The sequence below is a fragment of the Diadema antillarum genome, unplaced genomic scaffold (assembly GCF_040938485.1).
Source record: "Diadema antillarum isolate AM-2024a unplaced genomic scaffold, OU_Dant_1.0 seq00000604_RagTag, whole genome shotgun sequence".
NCBI classification, from domain to species: Eukaryota; Metazoa; Echinodermata; class Echinoidea; order Diadematoida; family Diadematidae; genus Diadema; species Diadema antillarum.
The window spans coordinates 1,498,652-1,517,067 of record NW_027271532.1 but is presented as its reverse complement, the minus strand read 5'-3'; the positions used below and the strand labels follow the sequence as shown (position 1 = coordinate 1,517,067).

Here is an 18,416-nt window from a genome sequence, read left to right as displayed (position 1 = left end):
GCAGACAATCATCGCTAAAACACCCCCCCCCCCCCCATATGTATATAATTCACTACAGAAAAAACAGAAATAAAATAAGTATAACAGAATGAAAGAATAAAATGAAATGGGAACACCAAGTATGTCTGAATTCTAAATGAGGGCAAGCACACACTCACACCAGAGATGCAAACAATAACAATAATAAAAATTAAATACTGTATAAAGAAAATTTTGTGAGGTTTTTATTTTCACGAATTTCACGAGTTCGATGCTATTCACAAATTTAAAAACAGTCGAAAATACCGGTATGAATGCAACATGAACGCATACATTTCTCCCTTTAGTCCTGTACTCCACAATCTTGAATTCAAACACTCGCGAAATTGTCGTGATGCCCCGATTCACAAAAAATTAGACTCGCTAAATATATGGCGTATACAGCAAAATACTGGTATATATTTGCATAGATTTTGCAGGTTCATCTTGAAGCAAGCATCTCAATTCATTCATTAATGATATCTGACAACCCCGGAAAGACTAAATAGCTATGCATCACAACACACTATCAACACTCACTTCAAATACACACATCTACTTTAGGCTTCATTGTTCATGAAAGCATATCATTGTCACTCATGACATACATTTCTTATAAATAGGCCATTTCTCATTTCTACAAAGTCCATAACATTTTGGAGTAAAATGCTCAAACTTCACTGAGCCTTCTAAAATTGTCATCAAGAAATATAAACATGATGATCCAGTATATGCTGATGACCTTCAGTGTCTGATTATTCTGTAAAAATCTCCACATAAAAACACAGAGAAATCCTGTCATAAAAGGGTTGTTGAGTCTTGTAGCATACCGTTGAATGTATTATGTTCTCTGATAGGGTCAAATACATAGTATGACATTAAATTGATGAACAGGACAACAGGAAATGCGAGGGGAAAGCACTAAGAGTATTCACAAAACAAAACAAAAGTGAAAAAAGTTGTTATTCTTCATGCTTGTTGTCAAAGGTTTTGGATTTGACGATAATCATGTTGTAGACATGTTACACATTAATGAATGTTCACATCCTCTACACATCCCCTTTATATCATCTCATTCACACTATACAACAATGCTGAATACATAAAGTAATAGATATAAAAGAATGTAAAAAGGAAGCAAATCAAAGAGACATAAACTAAAGATCACACATTGCTCTTTGAAGACAGACTTGAGCAATGAATTCTCAGAAGTACCTACAGCAGTGTCCGTGATTGCTGAACCCTAAAGTTGTTTACGTGTACACTTTTTCAGTGTCAAGCGTCAAAAAATACTTTGCTGCTTCATTTTTGGTGCTGTAGAATTATGTGGTAAACTAAAATAACAAGAAACAAGATTACGGAGACACTACTAGTATCTAAAGGTATTACGCGGAGGCATAGATTCTGTATAAATGAAAGAGAAAGAAAAAATTACTGTCCTCTTCCAATAATGTCATGTGCATAGTGCTGTATAAAGAGTGATTTGCCTGCTGCTTGGTTTGGGACACAAAATTTTCCTCATTATATCCGCGCAAATTCTTCTTTGTTTTTCTTGGTTTTCGGCCCAAAATCTATCTCACGATGAAAGAAATCTGGAATTCCCATAGGTACAACACATCAAGGTTAGTTTGGACTTGTTAAAAGTCAATTCTGGTATGAGACCTCGCTATAACAGGACTCCCCTGTATACATAACAGCAAAGATGACTAGGTATTTGGTCAAAACTGATTGTATGTCATGAACTTATCCAATGTAGAACAATACATCCATCCCCTAGGGATATGGTTATTACAATACTAGTGTTATTGGTTAGGCTTGGCTTTTCATTTTTTTTTTTCCCTTCAAATTTGATGACAATTATACATCACAAAATAAAACTAATTCTGCAAAGGGATTCTTCTGGTGATGCTGTGCCCATACAAGCACAAACATTCTTATTTCTCTTTTCCCAATTCATACCTGAAGAATCTTAACATCAATGAAGAAATCAGGTGCTATCTGTGCTTCACCCAAGTAACTGCACTGAAATCAACGGGGAAGAATCTGGATATTGGCAAACACATGTACATTTTACATGTACCAATTCTTCTTAAAGTCACAATCTACACACAAATGTAACCAGTGTGTTTGTTAAGAGCAATTGCACATCAAAAGACAAAAGTAATGATGAATTAGTAAATTTCAATGCACATACACCACATCTACTTGCATCTCTAAAATATGGCAGCATTATGCTACAGCAAAGTCTTTGTAAGGTTCCCAAAGACCATGCTGACATCTTCACATAAACAATTCCACATGACTTTGGCAACATTCAATGGAAGTGTTTTCATATACACTCATGTAGTCTATAGATGATAATTCTTTGGGGTTTTTGTATGTTCAAAAAGAAGCAGTGAAAACCAAACAATTTGTTAAATCAATAATTTCACAGCAAAATCCAAATACTGCATCTCTCCTTGTCTAGCAATTGTTGTGTACATGTATAAGGTGAAATGAGTGAGGTGATATGTGTTGTACTCTACTAGTGATGTCAGGATGCAATTTTTTTGAAGTTTTGAAGGCAACATAAAACCATAGAAACTAATCCAAGTGTGAGCAAATCAAATCAAATGTCATTGCATCAATGTGCACAAATATAGCAAGGATCAACAGTTGCTCTTTGGGCCTTCAGCTAACCTTGAGATTCTATAAAGGACATCTAAAGATATAATCATGCCAGAATTATCATCGTAGAGTAGAAAATTAAGAATTCTCTCTAATCAATGGCATAAATCATAATTGGACTGAGCTGATCTTGGTTTCAACTTCCTTCAAGTCCTCTTCTGGTTTCTGTGGAACAATGGCACGGCCTCCCTGCTGAAGCTGGACAATCGGTGGAGAAAGTGGAGTCACATTCTTTCTAAGTGTCAGTTTGACGACTGGCGGCTGCTTGACGTGTGTCATTCGCAGAGTTGTCTTGGAGGAGGAAGATGAGGCTGCAAGGGATGTTGATGATGATGAAGATGATGCGGCGGGTTGCCGTGGCGACTTTGACTTTGTTGCTGCACGCTGTGGGCTGACAGATTTGCGTGGTGACCGCAATGCTGCCCTGCTGCCACTTGCAGTAACAGAGGTCAGGGCTTTGCGGGTTGGGGGTCGCACACTTGGAACACTGCCACCAGACTCAGCATTGAAGAGCAGACGGTAGCGACGCTGCTGTGACAGTGGCATTATGTTTTGCTTGCGTTTCCTCTTCTCAAATATCTCCAGAACTACATCTGTAAATTTAGAGCAGTTTTGGTGGTTGTTATGCAGGAATACACATAAGCGAATTTTTGTGTATTTTGTCTGTGCTCATTGGTGACAAGTAACTTTATCAAGTTTTAGTTTTGTTAGTAAAAAAAGAATTGCTGATCCATGGCTGATTTACATGTTCTCATGTCACATAAAGTCTTTAAATAACTATTCCACGAGAAATATGCTAAAAAATTGTTTAAAATCTTTAAGGAAAATATGTTACATACTTTCATCTGCTTTATGTTTGCAATGCAAAGGATCATTTTATAATGCAAAGTGACTGAATATACTTTGATCATCACATGTGTATTCTTTGTGATATCCATACATGGCATGCACTCTTTACAAAAGTTCAAAGCATTTCTTCCATATACAAATTTGGCATTCTTCGCTTCACCTTGCAATACACATTGCATCTCTAGTCATATATTCTGAATTATTCAAAATCAATCACTTGCATGAGAGAAACATTGATAAATGCTTGCAAATAATTTCTTTGTTTTTCTGTCTTGTATAATTTTGTGCTTGTTAAGGGTTAGGGCTTGGAACATACCAAGAGTTTCCTCTATCATTGCTGGTAGTTCATTGCGTAGAACCTCACAGTTTGTGTGCAAGGCTGGGTTCACATTGATCTCAAGAAGCCATATCTGTACATTGATAGATAAATAAATAGATAGTGATAGACAGACAGGAAATCAGACAGAGAGAGAGATGGACAGGTAGATAGAAGGATCGATAGACAGATCAATAGATAGACAGAATGGTAGAGAGAGGAGGACAAAGAGAGAATCAGGTAAGATTGAAGAGATAGCCAACTTTACAATATAAAGGCAGCTTTTGTGAAGTACCTTCATATGCATGACAGGATACCAAGGTTTCTCATCCAACAGTAACAAAAGGGAGTAAGTTACCAACTGCACCCGTTTTGTTTCGTATCTATTCAAGGCAAACTGTAATAAGATTATGTCCTTTGTCGTGATATGGGGACATTCACACAAAATGGGAAACACTGTATTTGGTAAAATCAATCATTTAAGACAAAGTATTCCTGAACCATTTGATGGAAATTTCCAGTAGGAACCTGATGCAGGCTGGTGTCTGGTTTAGCATAGACTGGATAATCATCAGTCCAACGAGGCATCTCAGCCTACACACACTCATGCATCAGATGACACAAGCACAGAGTGACAGCGTGAGATTAGGCTATGCTTCATTCCAGTAAGCACTTTGAATGAGCGTAGGCAGCAGTGGCCTGATTTAGGCCATTGAACAAGAATAGACCACACAGATGTCTACACACCACTGCATTAAATCACTGGTAATATCCAATCTTCCATAAACCACAATGCACACAGCCTTGCTTCCTTAACGATAAAATTCCCCCCACAAAAAAAAAAGATCATACACGTGGCCTCAGATTTATTGCCAGTATTCTAATGATAATGCATTGTTGCTAGATTTCATCTCCAGAACAGTGTAATATGCTATAACAGACAAATGTTGCATACACAAATGCTTTGTATGGTTACACACAACACTAGAGGCCTAAGTTCAGTTATAAGACATACCTTCATGTCTGTATCCAAGAGGAAGTCAAAGCCGAGTAGGTCAAAGTACCCCAACCTGGGCTCAAGCTTGTTCTTAGATGCCAGAAAACACTGTGTCATGATTTGACACATTCGCTTCTGTAATTGAAAAGAGAAACAGGATCACGTTTTTCAATGTCCCCTCAATCTTATTTACTTTCAGAGTTGGGTGTGTTATCTACAGTATTATTCTCTCCTGTCCAATTAAATTTTGATTCTTCCTTATTTCTGTGTTAATCTCTCCTCCTTCACATGACATCTTGCTCTTTATTTTTTCACAAGAAATATCTTTAATGTCAACTCTTTTTGTCAAGTTGAGCCCTTCGGACACAAACTTTTTCTTTTCTTTTCTTTTATTTTTAAGGGGGGGGGGGCAGTTGACAACTCCTTCAAAGAGCAAAGGTTTAGAAATTAATGAAAAAATTTGTTGACATTGTTTTAACATATCAAACTGGTGGCACATTCCTCTAAAGAAAGAACAGACACCTGAGTCGCAAGTTTCGTAGTTACTCAGGATATTACAGAACTATTAGAATATAGATTGGTGATCACTATAGTTTTAGTCATAACGCTACAGAAGAAAAACAGTGTACCTTTAAATTAGTCTTTTTTCGCTATCTGAAATTTGCAGGACACATCATCCAAACAAACAAAAAAAGGGGGGAAAATGGTTTTATTTAGCTGCAGCAATCTATTACAACTACAGTCCTTGAGGTTGAATGGAGAGAATTCAAAGCATCTTTTAAAACAGGTTCTGATTTATAGCAACATAATTTTGCTCACTGAAGAAATGTTTGGATGAGTTTTGCTTGTTCATCTAGCTAATTGGTTTGGTTTTGCTTTATTGTGAAAATCAAGGACAATTGCTCTCTCTTAGCATTGGTGAAAATCTAATTAAAAAATAGACAAGTAAGAAAGTTTGCATGAAATTTGATGGGCATTTTATACATTTATCTTGCTTGTAAGATGGGATAAAACTTGATAGAATTAAATGTTTCATATTTTATCACACAGAGAGAATAAAAAAAAAAAGATGTTAGAGAAATTTATTTACTGTGTCTAGGGGAACCACAGAAAACAAGCTATCCACAATGGAGTTAGTGATTGACTGTTTTTTCGTTAGCAGAGTTGTGTGTTGTGAGAAATCATTATTTGCAAACTGTCACAGTGGTGGGAGGAGAAGAATAGTCCAATTAAAAAAAAAAAAAAAAAAATCAGCTGCCTGGGAAGCTCATGACAATTAAACATTTATGTCAAGGTCACATTATGATTGTACCTCATAAAACCAAATTCTATCTTCATGCAAACAGGAAGGTAATCAGCACTGAAAGAAGCTGAAACAAACACTCAACAATTCTCCAGCACATTTCATGAGGTGCTCAAAGCATAGAAGTATCCTGGCCTTTCTAGTTAATGCAAAATTTGACCTGAAAGAAGCCAAAGACCCAATCCTTGGCCAGGCCCTTCTCCTCTGCGAGGTTCTTGTTGACGTGGTCATTGAAGTCCTCCATGCTCCACACTGTCTCCTCTTTGATGTCCTGGTAATTTGGATTCTTCTTTTGCTGGTACTGGTAGCAAACATATGACAGCAGGATTTCGCATTGATTAGGGCATGATTTATGGTGGTATACTATTAAAGACAGGACACCCTCAAGGGGACCATATGGTAAAGGGGGTTGTAAGTTTGCGTTACGTGAACACTTCACCAGAATTTAACCATGTTTCCCTGCTGCAGTGAAGGGTCTACTAAGAACACTTGTGTAACAAAATACATCTCATTCATCTTTCTCTTTTATTCCAATTGAACCAGCTGAAGAATAACATTGTAGGCACAAGGGCCAAAAGGGAATTTATGATATTGAAGTCATTGCTTTGTCATAATCAATATTCCTGAAGTTACACATTTAATTTTTAAAAGTACAGTAAACATATGAGACAAAGCTCTAGGAACTGGAGAAAGTGCAAAATGAGTAAAGCGATACTTCACTCATTTTGTTGAACTTTTTCACATCATAGTTGCATGTGTATGTGTCTTAGCCATTAAAGTAACCATCATCACTGAGAATTGAAAGCTCTTGTTGTGCCCTTGCTTAACTAAATTATATCATCTTTTTTTTCAGGCCCAAAGCATGGAAGGGTGAACTAATTTTAAAAAAAAAAAAAAAAAAGGTTTTTAAAAATTTAAGGTTCAAAAGCTTCAAATAAGGAAGGACTGACAAAAATAAGAAAAAACATTAAAAAATGTAAATACTTAGAGTTATTTTTCAGGAATCTGGTTAGTGAAAGTTAACAGAATTTTGGATGACTTGGACTCTGCCACTGGGTCCCCATGGGAGCCATGCGAACCATTTGACAAATTTGTATCCTCTACCAATAAGAATGATTCCTGCACAGTTTGGGGAAAATAAAAATCTTTGATGAGATGAAATTGTAAATTTTATCCTTTGGGCCAAACCCTAAACTTTACCCCATTAGGTTCCCAATTAGGCCTCCAGTGCCACAATCTTGGGTCTTTATTGACCTCTAAGGGTGTCTACACACTCAACTTTGGTCCTCATGGGTTGTACCCTAGGAGTTACCTCAATCATTTGAGTATCTTTTTTAATCCCCTACCCTTAACAAAAATAACTTGCAAGTTTGATCAAAATGCAGCAATGTATTCCCAAGAAGAAGGTAAAAATGTTAAAAGTTTGTGGAAGATGCATAACAGATGACAGTCAAAGAGCCCATTTTAGCCCTTGACTAAAATGAGCTAAAAACAATAACAACAAGAACAAATGAGATAAATTCCTATACCTGATTGGTAAGATGTGTGGAGATGTCCCTGCTGTCTGGGTCGTAGTTCTCACAGGAGAGTCTCAGGTAGCCATGATGGAAGAGTACGATGAATGGATTGGTACACGCAATGAGCATGTAGGAGCGCACATCAAATTTCTTGCCATTCAGCAGGAGGGGATTAGGAATATACCTGTAGTAATTTAAAAGCCCAAATTCAACCATAGAATCAAGGTTGAGGTTAGAAAGCAACTTTAGAGCTTCAAATGACAAAATATCAGTGGTTCACTACAAATCTGCAATCTGCAAGACATCTTCAATCACTGTTTACAGGACATGTTTACATAAATAAACATGTGGATTGAGTGAATGCAGCAATATCAGTAGAACACATCAATGAAAGTTTGAGGAAAATCAGACAATCCATTCAAAGTAAGTCAAGTGCTCTTTTACTATGCAAGAAAAGTGAGAATACGTTGAATTTTCTTTATATTTTTTATATCGTTTTACGCATGTGACATCACAAGCTGAAGTAGTCTTCTCATCCAGCGATGGTGGCACTGAAACTTTAAATATTCGTAACTTTTGAAAAGACTGTCTGGTTTTCCTCAAATTTCATTGATGTGTTCTAATACTGCTGCATTCTCGCAGTCTACATTTACATCAAGGTGAACTTGTCATTTAATTTGTACTTGAACTGATATATGTCCTAGAGACACTTGATCCTGTGACAAAGACATTCAATGAATGAAATCTTCACTTTGCTGCTGGGAAAACTGAACAAAACTATGCATGCCTTTTCTATTCCTTCAAAAAATCAATTTTCTCTGTGTGGTAGTTATTCAAAACAGAGAGAGATTTAAAAGAAAATTGACTTCGCATATGTAAAATTATTGGGAAATATTACACAAGTCACAGCATGATCAGGTGACCATGACAACCAGTCCAAGGTTTACATGCACTCACGCTGCATGCACTCCATGTCAGGTGAATATCAGCACTAAATGGTTTATGCATATTTCTGTCCTTTGTTTCGCTTGTCTCTGTAGCACTTTTTGTCTAATTTGTGGCATAAAGTTGTTGAATTTCATGTTAACATTCACGTACAAATTGTAAAGCATTATACAGACAACAGAAAATATGCATCACATATTATTTTTCTCTGATAAATGCTTCCAGTGTCCTTTTTTTTTTCTTCTTAATTCATCTATCATGAACCACACATACAAAGGCTGGCATTCCCCATTTCATCCGTCATCTCTCCTAGTACCTCTGTATCTTCTATCTACCTATCTACCTATCTATCTATCTATCTATCTATCTATCTATCTATCTATCTACCTATCTATCTATCTATCTATCTGTCTGTCTGTCTGTCTGTCTGTCTGTCTATCTATCTATCTATCTATCTGTCTGTCTGTCTGTCTGTCTGTCTATCTATCTATCTATCTATCTATCTATCTATCTATCTATCTACAAGTATCTATCTATCAACCCATCTTCCCATGTCCATCTCTCTATTCTATCCTTCATCTTTCTTCACACCTTTGTATCAGTCTCTGTCCTGCTGTGTAGCCTCTAATCCTTCTCTGCATCTCCTTGCTGCTACTGGCTGCCACATCCCTGGCCTGGTATCTTTCTCTTAGCTGTGTGATGTCTCTCACTAGGTAGATACCTTTGCCCTGGTTCATTCCATTCGGTTTGCAAATCCAAATTTCTCCCTCTGTTGACAAATGAGCAAACCATATATACATGGTAACACATATACTGTAACATAATTTCCCACAAAGCAAAAGGAAACAGCTCATATTGGCAGAACAGAATAAGTTAGCTCACTATACAGTATCTCGAAATGATTTCCCTTGTAAAAAGCTGATCAACATACTTAATTCATACTACCAGTCCAGAAATGAATTTGATGCAGTGGACCCAATATTCAGAGGTGACTGGACAATCCCGACAGCATATGAGGAGGAAATGTAAGGAACTTTTGGAAGCTGAAAGCTGACACAATACTTTACCTTATACAAGGTGGGTAAAGTGGGTACATACACAGTCAAGAAAAAAGTTTGCATGTTTTCAATTTCACTGACTGTGGGCACATTACTTTTTCTCTTTGCATTTGTATCACATAACAAAACAATACAAAAATGTCATTTTCAGTAGTGATATTTTCAGACTTTATAATAAACATCAGAAGACCAGTACTTATCTGCTTAAAGGAATCTGCAGCCTGGGAGACACGCCCACCCACACAGCATACATAAATTATGTCGCCTGCACAACTTGCCCACGCTACGTGCTAGGCAAGTCTGCTGTGCAGACACGCTTTGCTCTCATAACTCTTGTGCTGTGCAACACCACAGTCGAGAGGGCTTACAGTAAACTTGGTATGAATATAATACTTGTGTGTGTGGGCGTGCCTCCATTTGACGTAAGTTTTCCAAAATATGTTACAAATCTCTGAGAATCTTAGATCAAATTTCAGGTTACTAGTCTTTTATGGCAAGGCCTATAATCTTTTGAGTTGATATAAGAAGGACAATATGACAGATGCATATTGAAGGAGGTAGCCAACCTGGTACACAGCAAGGAAGGAATTTGGACCAAACATTTGACAAGTATGTATGACCTGTTTTATTTGGGGTTAATGTTGAGGCTCTCTTTCCCAATACAGATAACCATTTTGCAGAAATGTGGAAGCCAGGAAGAGGAAGACTACAGAATCAGATAATGACTGAATGCAAATGACCGCAAAGTAAAAACATCCGTGGGTGCTGAGTCAAACATCTTTTCCAGTCAGCAGGCAGAATACCCAGCTCAACCACAATTACATTGCCTTGTCGCTGTTTGTCTTATGTTTTGAATACAATGTAAACAAGTAAAACCATTACCACACATCTAAAAATAACAATGTTACATAAATGATGCTTTCATGAATGCATGCAGATATAACAGCCTTATAAACAAAGGATAACATAAGAATAGTAAGTAAAGACCTTTGAATGTTTCAAAGAAAGCCTCCCTGTCCGGCTTGAGATCCAGTATGAAGGATTCTGGGAAGAACTCCTCCATCCGTAACCCAAGTGTGCAGCCTCTACTGCCCTTTGTCCGATCGCAGATTCTCTCATACTCCCTTAGTGTGTTGAATAATCCTGTCTTTGTTGCCAGGATACCACTGTTTGGAATGCGATTGACCAGCTGCTCACCTGAACAATTCAACAGGAGTAAAATGGATGGAAAATATTCAGTAGGATGAACTTTAGCAAAAGCTTTTCAATCTGAATGAGAGTTTTGACAAAGAAAACATCTTACAGTATGAGTATCATGCACTATATACATCTCGGTGAGAGTCCAGTTTGTAGTAGAGGTAATCAATTCGCATGAACTTCAACAGAGCAAAAACAAAGAAAAAATATTGTCCACCTAACTAACTCAAGAGAGGAGAAAAGCCCAAGCCAACCTTTGTACTTGGTGAAATTGACACCGCTGGGCTCTTTCTGAGGGACACTTTCCCTCACTTTCACTTTTGGTTGTTAAGTTTTCTCTACTGTATATAAGTCACATTTACATCAAATGACAACACACACACACACACACACACACACACACACACACATAGAAATAAAACCAACATCAAAATGATTTTAGATGTGATAATCAAAAGTTGCAGAGTATTCTTAATGTGGTTCTAGGTGAAAGCAGGGATTACCAGGTTTGAAGGTGTTATAGTTGATGCCACTCTTGAGCTCAACCCACTTCAGCTTAAAGTTGTCACTGGTCTTGTCTGTGATTCTCCGCCATCCTCTGGCCAGCAGTGGTCCTTCAATTCTAAAATGGGGGTCAACATAAGATGGAGAATTGTAGTAAAACGAACAATAACAGCAGAAAAGAACTATATATACAAATGTCTATGAATTACACAATGACACAATTAAGTATACAAAGGAACAGAGCAGGAATATGAAGATAGAAAACCAGAAATGACATAGTTGGGAGGAAAACATGAATAGAAAGGAGAGACAGACAGACAGACAGACAGACAGACAGACAATCAGACAGAGAGAAAGATTGCACATATTGAAGAATAAGATAAAAGAAAATGGGAAGCAGAAATGCTGCACCATGGATGAATACATTAGCAATCAGAGAAGAGGAGTGGAAAAGTGTGTGTTTGCATGTGTGTGGGTGTGGGACTCAGCCAGAATTACAGCCACAGACACCATCATTTGCCTTAATGCATTAATCCGAATCAAGTGAACACATCTAGCTGATGTCAACAAAATTCTGATGCACTTTGTGTGTGTGAGTATATACTTGTAGACGTACATTTGTACACACACACACACACACACACATGCACATATCATATTATGCATTCACGAAAACAAAAGCATGAGGAAAGTGCAAGGGGATGACCCTGAAGAGTTAAAGAAACTGAGATAAATAAAGTAGAGAGAGAACAAAAGCAGAAATGAAAGCATAGAAATCCGATAGAAATCTGTCAAGAGTGAACTTTCAAGTGCACTCTATTGTTCATACCAATAAACAGATGGATTAGCTATAGTCTCATCAAGGTGACATTAGAAGGCACTTCAGTATCTTGTATGATGTCCTTGTACGCCTACAGGTGGTTTGAAATTTGGCATGAGTTGCTGCGTGCTACACTATGAATAAATAATCCTGGATTTTCCTCCTTCTACGCAGAGCAGAGGGAGATACACAGCTATGGCAAACAATATAGCACAAAACATTATGTTAATATTCATCCATTCATCCATGATCACCCACTCGTCTATCCCTCTATCCATCCATCCATAGAAGCAAGTACTCACAGTGGAACCCCGTTGTTGCCTCCAATGTAAAAGGCAGGACTGGTGTCCACCTGCATGACCGACTTCCTGCCGCTGGAGTCAATGGGGCTCTTCCCACCTCGTCCTCCTCCCCCATTCTTCCCTCCTTTCTGCCTATCACCACTGGTCCCCTTAGATTCTTTCAAGGCTGATGAATCCTTCTCTGCTCCGCCCCCATTCTCCTCCCTCCGTGCACCACCTGCACCAGCCCCACTTGAGGAAGTGGCCTCCCCTTTGCCATCATCTCCTTCAGCAATGTTTGGGCCATTGTCGTGGCAACAAATCAGCACATGGTCATTGCTGTTGTTGTTGTTGTTATTGTTGTTGCTGTTGAAGTTTAGATTGAGGATAGTGTCAGCATTATCTTCAGGATCCTTAATTTGGGGACGATCAGACACATATATACTTCCAGTTGTTCCTTCGACACATTGAGGTTTCCATGGAGGAAGATTGTCTTTACCATGGCAACAGTCATTGTAACCTTCATCCTCACCATTATCCCCATTGATGTCTACATTAGCCCGGGTCCAAAGGTCCTCATTCTCCAGCTCATGAGGGAACTCCTCATCAAGCGATGTTACGTCATCATCAATTTCATCATCACATAAGCGGGTTCTGCCTTCAGCCTGGTCAAAATCATATTTCCGTAACATCTCTGTCCCATTAGCATCTCCTTCGATTGCCTCACTTTCCAGTCCCATCCTCGAGTCCCCTGCAACATCCAAGATACCTGTTTGCCCATCCCTTCCCATCCCACAGCCCAGAACTTTCAGTCCAGCTTCTATGTTCTCTATTTCCATATCTTGTAGAGTCTTCTCTCCTGTGCTCTTCATGGCCATCATCTCACTAGCATGTTCTTCTTGGGATGTGTCCTTTCTTTCCTCCTCTTCTCCTTCTGTGTCAATGTCTGCTGCTTCTTCCTCTTCATCCTCTTCTCCATCTTCATCTTCATCACTTGGGTCAGCCCTTTCTTCCATCTCCTCCTCATCAACTTCATCCTCCTCTGGCTCCTGTCCTCCTTCAGCCTTGTGTCCTCTCTTCTTTCTCCTCTTCCTCCTTTTCTTCTTCTTCTTCTTCTGGTCAACAGAAAATATGGACTTCTTTCCCGGTTTGTATTTGATGCGTGTCCAAGGGTGTTCATCACAGTAACTATGTTAAATATGAGATTTGATGGCAAAGTGTTACATAAATTTATATTGACATCTATGTACATATCAGTTACTTAAATGATGTATGTAAAACATAGTAACAGCATATAAAATAAGAGAATATTACAATATTCTATCTTATCAGTCCTTACCCATGAATCAGATGGATTAAGATCACACAATCTCTCACACTTTTGATCCCTACAAATATTTGAAATATATCCTCATGCCATCATTACCTAGTATTCCCTCCTGATGGCACAGGTTAAGTGACCTACAATTAAATCTGCACCACGTAATTCCCTATCTTTACCTAAAATAATGATTCCCAAACATTATGTTTAAACATCTGATTAGCATAGATATACTTTGATTTTATACAAATATAAGTCACGGGCAAACTAACATCATTCAGACAAACTTCAATGTAGTAATGATCTTGATCACACAAACACATGATTAAAGTATGACTTTAAAGTTATGCATCCATAACTATCCTGAGAATATTAACTGAAAAAGAAAATAAATATTAAAAAAAAGAAAAGAATAGAATGCAATCTCAGCTGTGATATCAAATGCTGACTAGAGGCAAGGCAGTTGGGCCTTTACTTCTATGCAACCAGCAAGCACTAGGTCTTTTTGAGAACATTTACCTACGACAGATCCCTTGTAACCAGGTGTCAATAGACTTGAAGTGGTACACCATGCTGTGGTAGCTCTTTGACACAAATGCATAGGAGTCAAAGATCTGAACCTGGCCCTTCTGCCAGCGAGCCCCGATGGTCTTGGGCCCATCTCCAAGCCAAATTTCAACATGAACCATGTCATGCTTTTGTTTCCTGGCTGCAGAAAAAAAACCAATGATATATATATAAAAGAAATGAAAATTTATCTATGCTTCAATGCATTCTGGCATCACTAACAACATTGAATTGAAGAAATGCAAATGTTACTCAAATATATCAAGACATTTCTGACCTTGGGCACACACTCATATCTAAGATTTATAAAAACATGCTAACTACTGATGTTGATATACTTACAATGTACATCCATACGAAATTCAAAATGAGAGATCAGCTGCCACCCGAAAACAGATTATATAACCACACAAAGGTCCATCTAATTCTAGACTTCTATTTGTACATTGCATTCTCCATCATGATGGCTAGTGATCTCAAGAAATCAAATGATTTCCTCATTTACCAATGAGATATTCAAAAGATTACTTTTTCTGTCAGTATTGCTGCATTCTTAATTCACATGTACAGTGTATTCGTAGTTACCTTGAGCTAAAAATGTTAACTTCAGTGCAAATATCATACTATGACCCTGAACAGTGGCTAAGCCATGTGTGGGGCCAACAAACAGAAACATACAGACATCAATGGAGAACTATGTTTGTAAGTCAAGTTTTCAGCTGCAAACTTCTTTTACATCACAGCTAATTTGTACAAAATAAATCTAAAACAAACCTTTTCAACTTATACTATTTGCCTACGGTTTGCAAATAAATAAAGAAATAACATGTATGTCATTTGAATCCACTTATATTTTCCTCCAGTGGGAAATAGTTTTAGAGGTTGCCGTTCAGAATAAATCAAATACAGTAAAGTAAATGTTTCTGTGAAACAAACATTTACAAATATTGTCCCTTTTCTTTTCTTTTCTTTTCTTTTCTGCCTGAGAGGATCTGCAGAAAGATATGCTGTACAAATTCATATCATAAACATGATTGCAAGAGAATATTTGGTGAAATCAACTCTTTGTGAGAAAATCAGACAAGTTTCATCATGCTGATGTGAAGCTCAATGATCCAAGCAGTGCAGGGGCATTTACCAAAATGGCAAAAGTACTTCTTGAGAAGACACTAAAACACAGATGCGATAATCTGAGAAAAATTGAACAAGTATAAAGTATAAGCATTTTGATGAAGGTGAATTGGCTTATACAGCAGAGTATAGGCAGCTGCATAGAATCCTCTTTGACAGAGTGGCATCAATGTGATAGAACTCACTATTATTATTTGTACAAAGTACCATTTTTGATGAATATATGTTATGGAAATACTTCCATTACCATGTGGGATTTGTGACACCATTAATAATGCAGCATGTATAATGTGCAGAGTCATGTCAAGAAATTTCAATTTGAAGAAATTAGAGTTAAGGAAACAGTTACCAGTGAAATGAGCTTTACTAGAATGGCATCACAGCACATGAGGCATCAAAACGATGTCATATCAATTCAATCAATGGGATGTCATATCAAGTAATCAATGAAATCAAGGTATGCATGGTTTGTTTGACTTTCATAATTTTTTTTTTTTAATCTCCCAGTTTCACATTTTAAAAAGATAAGTTTGACAAAACTTACACTTCTCATTGAAGTAGGTGCCTGAGATGAAGACTAAGTCCCCAGGCTTCATTTGATCCTCTGTTAGCGTGATGGGGAGTGTGTCATAGTGGTAGGCCTGGTTCCAGGACCCCACACGGAAACCAAAGTCCTCCTTGAGGTCCAGCAAACAACGGCGTACCAGGCCACAGCAGTCCAGGAACAGTGGAGCATCATACATTGGAGCTGGAGGAGAAAGAAGGAAAGGCTTTACACATTCATAACAACCATTACTTTCTCTACGATTTAGTTCCACTTGTATCACATAGCTTGCATTTAAAATATACTTGGTGCATGAAGAATACACATCAGAGTTTGCACAAGTTCACTCTCATTATCATTATTTATTTTTTTTTACTATTGGTTAATTGACTGTGTTTCACTTCAAATACAACATAACAGATGTATAACATCATTTATAAATATTCTGTCATTAGTGAATGATACTTGATCTTGGCAATTTTCAAGACAAAATGTTGGATATGTAGCGAATAAATCATGAACTTCATTGTGTCCTATGGAACATTTCAGGAAATTAGTTCTGAAAATACAAAAGTGATTTCTGTACTTGACCATCTATACGTGTTTGTCAAATGCTGTAAATAATAAAATACATTATGCCCTGTTATCACTGCTTTGTATACTCAGGATTACATAGCAGATGAGTTCTTGATTTGCAAAAGTCATGAGCTGATTTCTTCAAACAGGTCAAACTGCATCCATTGCACTTTTATTTGGAACTTGAGATTTTCAATCATTTCAAGTGATCAACCACTTCCACATCATTCCAGACAATCCCTTTGGTGTATAGTTGCAGAGGCTCAACGCCATAAACAGGCGTGTTGTCAAGAGGCAAGCTTGATATACCCACCCACTTTGTGCCCAATATATACATGTAAGAGAAAGACTTACAGCCTGGAGCATGGTAGCGTTTAGCATATGGTACTCCCATATACTTCTTGGCCTGTTCCAAGAACTTCATACGCAGAGCCCACATACGGTCTGGGTCCTGCTTCATGGAGAGCTCCCTCTCTCGCACCAACTTTTCTTGTCGAATCTCATCCTGGATGAAAAGAAACAAGCAAAAGGCAAAATACTCAAAAGCAAGCAAAAAAACATTCCCATGTTCCACAGATATTTGTATGAACAAAAATGCTGATTCATGACCATACTGTTAGTATGCCAAATATATCGCAAGGATTTTATTTGAACAAATTTCGCTAGCTGGGTGCCATTCACGAATTAAAAAACATGCCAAAATATTAACTCTCATCCCGACATGAATGTGATGTTCACGAATACATTTTTCCGTTCAGTACTGTACTCCACAATTACAAATTTGACCACTCATAAAATTGTCAGGATGTCCCCGTTTCCCAAAAAAAAATTAGACTCGCCAAATATATGGCGTATATGGTATCACAGGAGATCTGTTCATTTGTTTTGTTTTGTTTACTTTTTTTAAGGAGAATATTTTGCAGTAACATTTCATGTTCTTTGTGTATTTTACCTTATTTTAACTTGCTTTGCATTTGTTTTGTTCTGTAAGATACCACAGTGTTAAAATCTGTAACATAATTGTCACTAACATCACCATGAGCATCCTTCTCCTTCCCATCCTCATTATAAACCACAGGTTTCTCTTTCCTATGTCAGCTAGTCTTATCTTTGTGAATATCAAACAGTCCATATGCTAGCAGAGGAGGAGATTAATGCATTATGTACAACCAATTCACCGGTAGTTTCAATGTGGGATGGCAAAATGCAGTTGGTATAAAGCTATGTTAAAACACAAATACTGGCAAAATAGCTACTAATATCGTTACAATATACATCATTGTATTAATTTGTAACAATACAGTGGCTCTATCACTGTTGTAAGATTCAGTCATGCCTGTATAACACTGGCACAAATTGCAACCACATTAAATGTGGCTGCTGATGGAGCTGCAAATCAACCATTTTGTGGCAGCAAAATATCACCTGTTAAACAAGTGAGTATGTGTATTTGGATGATTCTAAGCTAGTGATCTTCCGTGTAAAATCCACTGCCCGATAATGATTAGATGAACAAAAAAGGAGAGGAAAATAGTTTCACTATCCACTACAAGAATTCTCCTTCACGAAGATTTTGTCAGCCATTGTGGCTATCATAGAATTCCACGACAGAGATAACTTCTGAGATGGCTCTTCCACCAACTGACCATGCTACTGGTATACAGGAAACTCATCACATCATTTGGCCTTTCAATATTTAGATATTGAGGATGAATCATGTTTACAGCCTCAATTTTCTTGCCAAGCATAGAAAAATGCACACTTCCATATACAGGGACCTGCTGGTCGACATGGCTTCACAGGGC

The 18,416-nt window shown here is 37.6% G+C and overlaps 1 protein-coding gene across 1 annotated transcript in view; it reads right to left on the bottom strand.

Annotated features, from left to right (window-relative positions):
* Positions 1-2,235: 2,235 nt before the first annotated feature.
* LOC139735854 (uncharacterized) overlaps positions 2,236-18,416 on the bottom strand; it is a 102,424-nt gene continuing 86,243 nt past the window's right edge. The window contains exons 2-13 of the mRNA XM_071646599.1: positions 16,966-17,116; positions 16,036-16,239; positions 14,313-14,502; positions 12,494-13,660; positions 11,371-11,489; positions 10,658-10,867; positions 9,204-9,381; positions 7,680-7,851; positions 6,311-6,451; positions 4,866-4,982; positions 3,851-3,944; positions 2,236-3,278 (exon numbers count right to left, since the gene is read on the bottom strand). Coding sequence (XP_071502700.1) covers positions 2,794-3,278; positions 3,851-3,944; positions 4,866-4,982; positions 6,311-6,451; positions 7,680-7,851; positions 9,204-9,381; positions 10,658-10,867; positions 11,371-11,489; positions 12,494-13,660; positions 14,313-14,502; positions 16,036-16,239; positions 16,966-17,116 — 3,228 coding nt within the window. The 3' untranslated portion in view covers positions 2,236-2,793. The remainder of the gene's footprint in view (positions 3,279-3,850; positions 3,945-4,865; positions 4,983-6,310; positions 6,452-7,679; positions 7,852-9,203; positions 9,382-10,657; positions 10,868-11,370; positions 11,490-12,493; positions 13,661-14,312; positions 14,503-16,035; positions 16,240-16,965; positions 17,117-18,416) is intronic.